Consider the following 11,131-nt stretch of genomic DNA (forward strand, 5'->3'; position numbering starts at 1 on the left):
AACGACGCACATGACGATACAGAATATTTATTATACAGATGAGATCAATAAAGGGAAAAAAACGATTTTTAAAAGAATCCCCGTCCACACAAGTTTTTTTTTTGTCTTTTATGCTCCTCTCTTTTCAAAGCTGAGGCTAGAGGGCCTCCTGAGCTCCGGGGCCCTGGTGCACTGCACCACCTGGCCTTACGATAGCTACGCCACTGGCAAGAGCTATATATATGATTAATATTTATTTTGTTAATTTTACAGTTTTAAAAGCAAATAAGTTAGTTGCTTAGATTTCAGGTAAGTGGTCACTGCCGCCCATAGTGATTGTAAGAAATATTGACCATTACACACGGTCAATTCCCCATCAACTTTCAATACCAAGATTTTTATCTCTTCAGAAGTTAACTGGTGCACTTAAACGTCAAACCGGAACATAACAATTGTTAACGATTGTAGGTTTTTATGTGGGTTGATTGAGTTTATGAAAAACAGTCCAATAATTAATACACTCAATTTATAATACTCAAACAGCGTAACGTTGTGCCAGGTATGATTTAAAAGAATGCCCCTCCTTTGGCGCGTCCTACCCACTTTATACAAAAATAATCGGAAGTCAGTTTACGAACTAATAAATTATAGTTTACAAAGTAATTTAATAATATGATGATTAACGAAATTATAAATAATGAATTATAGGTAAAAAAACATATACCTTATTATTAAGGTATATGTTTTTTTTAATGTTTTGTTTTATATATTACATATGTATATATTATTTATTTATATGTATGTATATTTAGCTATAGTACTGTGTATATATATTTATATTTATTTAAAAAATAAAAATTGGGATGATTAGTACACCTCATGTCCTTCACCCAAAGGTTGTCTGGAATCGATCGCTCTTTTAGCGATAAGACCGCCTTTTGTACAAAATAGTTTTCGTTTCTTTTGTGTTTGTGTTTAAAATGGCTCTGTAACTCTTTTGGTGTACAATAAAGCATATTCTATTCTATTCTGTTCTATGTAAATACATCACAGAGATGAATATCATTGCGAGTAGTTATTATACGCTACAATGCAAAAGATTTTTCGTGTTAGGTTCACTCCATGTTTCAATCTTAAAGTGGAAACTTTGTTGGCTTATGTCAGTCTTATTTTGTTATCAAATGTTTATGTGTTATATTATGCTGTATGTTTCTCAAAATAAATAAATAAATAATAATAACATTGCTGATTGGCAGGCGTGAGTAGAGTTGATAGTTGGCAATGGACGTAATATTAACGCGACGATACGGCTATATCAGAAGAATGTATTAGTCAGTATGACTTGGCACACGTACCTCTCGTTTTGTGAGGGTCGTTTTGAATAGTGATATGAGAATGTAATTACAGGCACAAGGGACATAACATCTCAGTTCCCTAGTTTGGTGGGGGATTTGCGTTGTAAGCGATGGTTAACATTTCTTACAATGCCAATGTCTATGGGTGACCACTTACCATCAGGTGGTACATATGCTCGTCCGCATACCTATACTATAAAATAAATGTTTCATTAGACGTTTATAAATTATCTTCGCCCGCAATCCCACGCGTGTGTGAGGGTTTCTTCTGACTGGCCCAAAAAGCCAGTCTGGGTACGGGCCGCCGTGGCCGAAATCGGTCTGGAGGACATTATTAAGCTCTTTTTGACAATTCTTCTCGACAGATTCTTCATACTGAACTGGTGATCGCTCTCTTTGTTCAGAAACCTGGCAACCGCCTTAAATTGTGGTTAATGTTGTTTTCATACCTTAAAAGACGGCATCGTGCCTGTAAGTCCCTCCATGAAGTTGTTCATTAAAAAAATAAACAAAATATATCTGCATTTTTTATTTATACACGGGTTTTACCCCTTTACAAATTACCTATAATTATGACAATCTGGGTATTTTGTAATGTGAACTTCTACAATATATCAGACTTATCATGAACTTTGAAATTATAAAACTGTAAATAATATTACCCGTCAACTCGAATGATAAAAGGTCATTTGCTGGATATTATGTTCATGTTATTATACGCAGTTCTAGACTATTAATTGTTATATACATATATGTATGTATGTGGGATAAATTCAAGCGCGACTTAGTCGCTTTGTATATCTCTCTCTCTTTATTCATTAATTTATTTACATTCATATTTCAGTTGATGATAGTAGAAAAAATTGTAGTGTAGCCATTACGTCTTTAAAAAGTTTTTAAAAACGTGAACCTATCTTTAAGTAATTTAAAATGAGACAAAATCAGTAAACAAATGGTGTTATATTAAAATCAATAAAAACATAAAATTTTGTTAAAAAATAAATACATAATAAGATAATTTTATCTTTAGTAATAATAATATATAGCAACGAAATATGTATTACACGCCACGCTCACACAGGGGAGTGAAAGCGACGGCGGGAAGCCGTTTACTGTCACGGCTTACGAGATACCTTACCCCGAGGCACGCCGATACATGTTGCACATCAAAAACAATACTTTGTATACAGTGTTTTCATTGAATGATAAATAAATAGCCAAATTTAAAGGCACAATCCACGTGGGTACACCAACCCGCATTGGATCAGCGTGGTGGAATAAGCTCCATACCTTCTCCTCAAAGGAAGACCCAAGCCCAGCAGTTGTACATTAACTTGTTACTTTTTTTTAAAGGTACAAAATACATAACTATGAAATAATGTCTATATCATGCCATTTCCTTTCGTCTTGTCTTACTATATCTTTTTGGAAAAAGTAACCAACTATAATAATAAAAAAAAAAAAAATCTCATTAACGTTAAAACATTATTGCTATTGTTCATAAAAAGGTATCTTCATCGGTAATATGGAATATAACAGATGTAGGGGAGAGGGGAGCAAGGTGGGGTACTTAATGTTTGAACCTCAACCAAACTAATATTTTGGATTTTATATTATCATTTTTATTTTAATAATGTTATGTATTTTACTATTATGTCCAATTAAAGTTAAAAATTGACCTCAAAAAACAAAGTTTCCGCACAAATTTAAACAAACTTGCTGTGTGATTGTCAACGCATGTAAATAACTTTGTTTGTATTTTGAAATGATGTTAGAAACAATGATTTGGTCAAAGCCGAGATGGCCCAGTAGTAAGAACATGTGAATCTTAACCGATGATCGTGGATTCAAACCCGGGCAAGTACCACTGAATTTTCATGTGCTTAATTTGTGATTATAATTCATTTCGTGCTTTACGGTGAAGGAAAACATCGTGAGGAAACCTGCATGTGTCTAATTTCACTGAAATTCTGCCACATGTGTATTCCACCAACCCGCATTGGAGCAGCGTGGTGGAATAAGCTCCAAACCTTCTCCTCAAAAAGAGGAGAGGAGGCCTTTAGCCCAGCATTGGGACATTCACAGGCTGTTACGGTTACGGTACGGTTAGAAACAATATAATCACGTTCCAATCAAGTGAAAAAACTCTAAGGAAATCATTAAAAAAAAATTCAATTTTACAATAAACCATGGGGTACTGTCAGCCTATGACATTTCTACCTAACAACTGTCATAGTAGCAATGTGTTATGAGCAAAAATAATCGTAATTCATCAACTGGTTTCTGATCTTACCCGCAACCCCATCTTGCCCCTTCTTCCCCTACCTATCCTATACCTATAGTCTGATCAAATAAAAAAATCGGAACTATGTTTAATTTAAATTTAAATAAAAGTGTCTAGCGAAATCTAGATTTATACAGGAAAAAATAATAATAAAATAAGCTATGTGCAATTAAAGGTTATAGGTACCTTAGCTACCATTAAAGCTGCAGTGCCAAGTCTGTTAGTTCTGTAACAAGTCATAATGTTGACAACGAATACATTGTGAATCGTGATTTTTTTTTATATAATAGGAAGGCGGACGAGCATATGGGCCACCTGATGATAAGTGATCAGCAACGCCCTTAGACATTGGCATTGTACGAAATGTCAACCATCGCTTACATAGCCAATGCCCCACCAACCTTTGGAAATTAGATTTTATGTCTCTTGTGCCTATAATTATACTGGCTTACCCTTCAAACCGGAACACAATAATACCAAGTATTGCTGTTTTGTACGGTAGAATATCTGATGAGTAGGTGGTACCTACCCAGACGAGCTTGCACAAAGGCCTACCACCAGTAAATATTATGATATATATGATAAACTATTTTGATGCGTTTATTCTCGAAATGTTATAATTATTACGATTAATGTCGCATATCACTTTCCAACAGTTCACGACCGTCTTCTGCGGCTGTAACTTGTGAGGTTCGGCTTGTTCTTCCAGACCTAGAGATGTCAATTTAAATTCCGATTTGACATTCGAAAAAAGAAGTCCAACAATGCTGTGTAGTTTAACTAATCACCGCTTCATCCACATAAACGATATACTCGAAACTTGGTTCATGGTTTGAAATAAAACTTTTGGAAGCTCTTACAACTTTATTTTGTATCTGATTATTAATTTTATTTCACTTTCAGATAATTCATGATTAAATTATATTATATTAATATAACAATACAAGCGAAAACATATCACGTTTATTTGACTAAATAGTGTCAGAACTATATTATAAAACTTTTTAATTGGCATACCTTACCTTATGTTCTATTCGTAGTTATTATTATACGATTGAACATACTAATTAAAAGTATAATGTTATACAAGTAAAAAAATTATGCGACAAAATCAAGAAGATCATTTTTTAATTAAATCTTAACCGGTCTTCATTCACCCATTCTATATTCAAATTTCGAAACACTTTTGGATGGAACAATAATTATGTCATTATTAAAAATGTCGCATTCAGCTGAAAACTCAGTCATAAGTGGAACTTTATATGGGATCGTGATTTTCAAGTGACGTTTCGACACCGACCAGTCCGCTTGATTAATGTTTAATATATCTGGCAACACTCTCATGTCTTTAAATAAATTGGTCTTCGAATCACCAGTTAGCGCCATAACTGATACTCCTAAAATTTGTTTCATTATTCTAACCTCAACCTTAAACACTCCATTTCCTGGTAGAAGGTATTTAAAAACGCATGCGTTTCTTCCATAGGTAATTAATGGGCTGACCTGTGAATAGTTGTAACAAAAGTTCTTAAAGGACGTGTCGGCTTCGACATATTTGTTTACTACTTCTATGAATTTTTCAATCTCCTCACTATTGGATTCTTCTTGAGGATGATGATGGCCGCCGTAATCACAATCTTCATTCTGATGGTGATCATCTTCATCAGAATCACTGTGGTGATAATGGTCTTGGTGATCATAGTCATCGTCGTGTTGATGACTGTGGTGGTGATAACCATAGTCGTGTGGATAAAAACCATGTCCGTATTGGGGGAAGTGATTGTAAAATCCACTAGTATGATGAATTATGCCTAAGATAAAACACAAAGACAGTAAACGGTACATGATGAGATGATGAGTTCAAAAACAATAAAACAAAACTTGCAACACAAGAAGTATCACCAGGACTGATTACAACAATTATTATATCTTAAGAAACAGAAATTTATATAGTCTCAAGAAGCAAGATAATATTTTCCATATTAATAACAAGACCACAGGTTAATTATGATAATATTACTCATTACACAAATAAATCAGTAATAAAGCATTCAAGTGAATATATATTTAATTCATCAATATAGTTGTTTGATATTAATTATCTATATAAGTATGTATTTACAAAAGAAAAGTAGTGTATGTAGTATATCAGTTGTCTGGTTTCCATAATTCAAGCTCTGATTAGTTTGGTATCAGATGGCCATGTGTGAATAATGTCCCAGGATATTATACATATATATTGAAATACTTAAATAGTATTATTATTTCCTTAAAGTTACTTCTTACTTAAAATTTTGTTTTTATTAAAACGTATAACTTACTATTAGCTGTTGTACCTTGCTACAATAAATGTATTTTACAAGGGTGTGTTCGGTTTCGATATTATTTGGTCACCTATAGCGAAGATCTGTCCATCAGGAAAGAGTTATAATTTTTTTTCTATGGGATCGATGGTTTTGAGTATGTAAAAAATGTATAGCCTCCTTAGAGCGCCTAATGAGGGAATCAAGAACGTAGTTCTGTGTGAGGACACACTAGGCTGGGCTAAGGCCTCCTCTCCCTTTTTGGTGAGAAGGTATGGAGCTTATTCCACCACGCTGCTCCAATGCGGGTTGATGGAATACACATGTGGGAGAATATCAGTGACATGACACATGCAGGTTTCCTCCCGGGTTTGAACCCACGATTATTGGTTAAGTTTCACGCGTTCTTACCACTGGGCCATCTCGGCTTCGTAGTTGGTTCGTCTTTATGCAATTGAATAACTGTTTTATAACAGTTATTCAATGGATTTAACTTAGACCCTTATGGGTCTAAGTTAAATCCATTAACCTCATTAGCTATTCTAGCTATCTCTATAAGATTAAGCTAGGTCAATAATCGAATAATGATTTTGTATTTTTAATTTGCAACTCAAGAGTCATGACATTTTACAAAACACTTGTCAGTTTTTAGACGGAACAAAGGCCCCTCCTTATTTTAATTATCTTGATATACATTTTATGAAAACACGAACTTCATATTATTATTTTACTTCGGTATTTTATGAAAAGTTTTTAATATTTATTATTATATGGTGAATAATTTTACTAGTTTTCATAATATACAAAAGCTCTACCCTTAGTAGTGGAATAAGATTGGAAAACTTAAAATAAATTTATGATTTTTATTTTTTAAATGTTTATTATTTGATATCATCGCCGATTGTAAGCAGATTTTATGGTTATAGTTAGAGAATGATCAAATTTCAATTGGAAGAAAATTACCATTGCAGAAATCTAGGAGACTCATCTCCAAGGCATGATTAAATGACTACAAAAAGGGAGAGGTCTTATGTTCGACAGGAATGTGTTTTTTATGTGTCACTGCTTACTCAAAAACGCCTTGGCTGTTTTGGATGATTGAAGCTTTAGTGTGGTAGGTTCCGAGTTATTGCCATATATTTTTCGTTGATTTCTGGAAAGGATGTATTATATATTAAGGCAAGCACTAATGATGTTTCATGCGCATAATTTGTGTTTATGATTCATCTCTTTCTCGTTGTAGGAAATTATTGTGAGCAAACCTGCACGTGTATTATTTCAATTTCAATTTTAAAATTATGCAATATGTGTATCCACTAGTGGGCATTGGAGTAACGTGGTGGAATGAGCTCTAAACCATCTCCTTAAAAATGTGTTATATTTTCGAATGGTTTCAAATTATAAATCTTATATTTTGCATATGGTCCGGAAGGTAGCGTTGCATTAACAAAAGTCATAGTATGCCAGCTGAAACTTTTCTCATGAATAGTTACATCATACTGAACTGGAAAATAATTGACAGCTGCATCGTGAAGGGGGTGTTATGCATTAGCTGGTCGCATGTACTTGTATAAAAATATGAAAAATAAAGTCATGGTACGCCAGATGAAACTTTACTATGTCATTGCTTAAATATTTGAAAATACGAAAACAACCGTCAGCTGCCTGTGTAGCGGTGGAAAGACGGCTGACGTAAGCCCACCGCTACTTGGGCAGTTGACGGTCGGTTTGCTTATTAGCTATATAAGATCAATTATCTATGTGAACATCAGCCGGATTGCAGCTGACGAGCTTTTTCCAGCTTAGTATTATATTAACTATTCATGAAAAAAGTTTCAGCCGGCGTACTATTACTTTTTTTTACCACTTTTTTTCGCGCTTGGTTCACATATTAGTCATTCGAAATCTATCGAAAATGATGGCAATCGATTGGCGTAAAGTCACTACCTAAAATGCAACGCTACCTCCCGGACCAATATATTCTTAGATATTTAGTGACGTAAGTTTCGCTATAACCGGATTAATCGTTTAAAAATATGAAAACAAAACTACCGTATTTATTTATTTATATAAAATGATGTATGATAAAAAAGGATAACATTAATATAAGCCTTTTTAATAAAATCAATTGGACTAATATATTTAACTTAAACATTATATAAAACTAAAAAAGGTGTCGTGGTACATTGGTTAGAAAGAAATTCCTTACGTTATGTACTTTATAAAAATAACGACCACTGTGAAATAAAATAACAATGTGGTTATAAAGTTATTTATTTTCATATCACACATTGAGTATAAAAGGAGAAATAATTATAACAATAAGATTAATTTCGTCAGAGTTCTTGTATTATATAATTAGAAAAACCCACGGTTTTTGCCATTTTAATGTTCATAATGCGTATTTCAATTGTAGGTATAAAATATTGCAATTATAGGGTAAAATTCAACGTTGTTTTTGGATCTGACAGGTATCAGAACCAAAATCATCGTTGAATTTTACCCTACCTGTGAGGTCACAAATAGACAAATTAACTTATAAAGAAGCATTTATTTTGAAATCACCGACAGACACTTCAATTTTATTTATTTGTATAGTTATAAACATACTATAGTAAACACAAAAGTATAGTGACGGCCGTAATCTTCGAAGTCTTACTTTTTGTATCCGCTTAGCTCTCATTTGCCAAGTGTAACATGTGATAGGAAATTTCGTTAACGTGATTTTATAGTGAGATTATTCAAGTGGGATTAAACCGAACTAATATATACTCCTTAATTGAATTGCAGGTAATTTTGGTATCATCAAAACATCAACATCAACATCCTCACATTTGAGAGTATGTTCTGACATAAGCGTTTCTTTAAAAGGAATCGTAATTATCAACACACCAGTTGACTCCAACCATGTGGCTCGTTTAAAGTCCAATATATTTGGTAAAACTCTCACATCGGTAAACAAGACGTCATCATTTTGCTTCTTAACCGACAGCTTTAATAGTTTATTAGTTATTTTTGCATCAACATTGAAGTCTTTAGTATCTAGTAGAGGATACTTAAGAACGCACCCGTCTTGTCCATATGTAATTAGCGGATCTACTTGCATATTATTGGTGCAGAATTTACGAAGTGATTCGTCAGCTTCGACGAATTTTCTTAATACTTCTTCAAATGTTTCAGTTTCTTTATTGCCGCTCGGATCTTCGTTAGGATGATGGTGATAAGAATGATGATGTTTACATCCGTACCCCTGGTGTTCACGATAACGAAAGTAACATCCAATATAATTGTTAAATAAACTTAATATCAGGAATAACGTCACAAAACGATACATGACGATGGCGACTCGACTTGCATTAATAATAAATTAATATGATGAACTTTATATATATTCACAGAGTGAGGTAAAGTTTTCCTTACTTATCTAATTACTTATCTAATTAATAAGTTCGTAGTTCACGTATGCAATTATAAATAAATATTTATCTATAACCACTTTGAATTACGCTTTCAGTTTGTATGTTCTAGCAAATTTTTTAGAACTAAACCATTCGAATTTAAAAACTTTTAATGATCAATATATTACTGCAATTAAATTTAAATAAATGTCGTTGATTTTTTCCATTTTGAAATATTAAAATGGTTATTGATACTTATCAATAAAAGACAGATTACATATTATAACCATGTGTTTCAGTTTGAAGAGTGAGTGCATTAGTGTAATTACACGCAAAAGGCACATCGCTTCTTAGTTCCCAAGTTTGTAAGGGATGGTTAATATTTCATACAGTGCCATATCCATGGGCAGTGGTGACCGCTTACCAATACGAGGCCTTTTTACTAGCCTGTCAACACACATGAAATAAAAATGTTATCATTAAAATTTTGTTACAATTGGTTAGGTTGCATTGATAGAATTTTTCGTATTAAGAAAATATGATAATCATGATAGATACCTAATAATAATAATAATCGAAATATTGCCTAATAATAATAATAATAATATCCTGGGACATTTTTCACACACGGCCATCTGATCCCAAATTAAGCTTATACAAAGCTTGTGCTATGGAAACCAGACAACTGATATACTATATATAGTACTTTTCTTTTGTAAATACATACTTATATAGATAATTACACCCAGACGCAGGACAAACAGACATGTTCATGCACACAAATGTCTGTCCTGGGTGGGAATCGAACCCACAACCTTCGGCGTGAAAGGCAAGTATCTACCAACTACGCCAACCAGCTCGTCAAATATTAAATAATTACTACGTCCATCTGTTTTTTTATTAGAAAATTGCAACGGATATTATTGAAAAAGTCACATCATACATGCCGCTCATTGATTTGCTGATAGAATTTGGCAGAACTCAAGTACGCGCTGAAGACTTTCAGGATTTTGGTGCAGATCTATTGGAAAGTAAAATTATAAGTGATAAGATGGATTATTATGAAATTTTAAAACTTTAACCTATATTTTTAACATACATAAAACGGGCTTAGTGTATAAAATAACGCCATCTCTAGGTAATTCAAAGCATTGTTACTGAAATTAGGCTAGTTTTCTTTCAAATTATTTCATTCTCCTGTAGCTTTAAACGTTCGCCGCTAGATGTATCTTATTCGAAAAAAAAACTTTTGTTGGAATATATTTCTCAATACAGACATGTATTAAGGTATCGGAAGACATTGTAACGATAGACAAGGGACGTGGCTTCTTAGCTCCCAAGGTTGGTGGCGCATAGACCATGTAATGATGGTATATTTCGTACAGTGTAAATTCTTGTGATGGTGATCACTTATCATTAATTGAACCATTTGTATAAATATTATACATTTATACAAGTAACTAGCTGCCTCCGGTGCTTATGCTCTCGTGTATTACATGGAGCAGGTGTTCAGTCGGGGTATAAGCTATCTCTATTCCAAATTCGTTCAGTAGTATTGCGTGAAAGAGTAAGAAAGATCTGTGTTCACAAACTTTCTCGTTTATTATATTTAATATATAAATAATAAATGATCTAATATTACATAATCACGTAGCAATTAATGGGAATCTTGTGTCTCTCTTAGATTCATCTCTGTTTATGGATTTCCCGAATATTCCTCTAGAATGCAATTTCCTGAGCTTTGTTAAATTATTCCGAAAGCGATCCGAGAATTCAATATTGTTTGTGCCTTCGCCTAACGAAAATGATGTC

The 11,131-nt window shown here is 33.2% G+C and overlaps 1 protein-coding gene across 1 annotated transcript; it reads right to left on the bottom strand.

Moving 5' to 3' along the window:
- Positions 1-4,561: 4,561 nt before the first annotated feature.
- LOC126770477 (hydrogenase maturation factor HypB-like) lies at positions 4,562-5,548 on the bottom strand. The gene has a single exon (XM_050489871.1). It carries the CDS (start codon positions 5,461-5,463, stop codon positions 4,768-4,770), a length of 696 nt encoding a protein of 231 aa, XP_050345828.1. The 5' UTR covers positions 5,464-5,548; the 3' UTR covers positions 4,562-4,767.
- Positions 5,549-11,131: the final 5,583 nt, after the last annotated feature.

Source organism: Nymphalis io, chromosome 1 (assembly GCF_905147045.1).
Source record: "Nymphalis io chromosome 1, ilAglIoxx1.1, whole genome shotgun sequence".
Classification (NCBI taxonomy): Eukaryota; Metazoa; Arthropoda; class Insecta; order Lepidoptera; family Nymphalidae; genus Nymphalis; species Nymphalis io.

Excerpts from the sequence above, each read along its gene's own strand:
- LOC126770477 (XM_050489871.1), bottom strand. The coding sequence starts at position 5,463 with ATGTACCGTTTACTGTCTTTGTGTTTTATCTTAGGCATAATTCATCAT.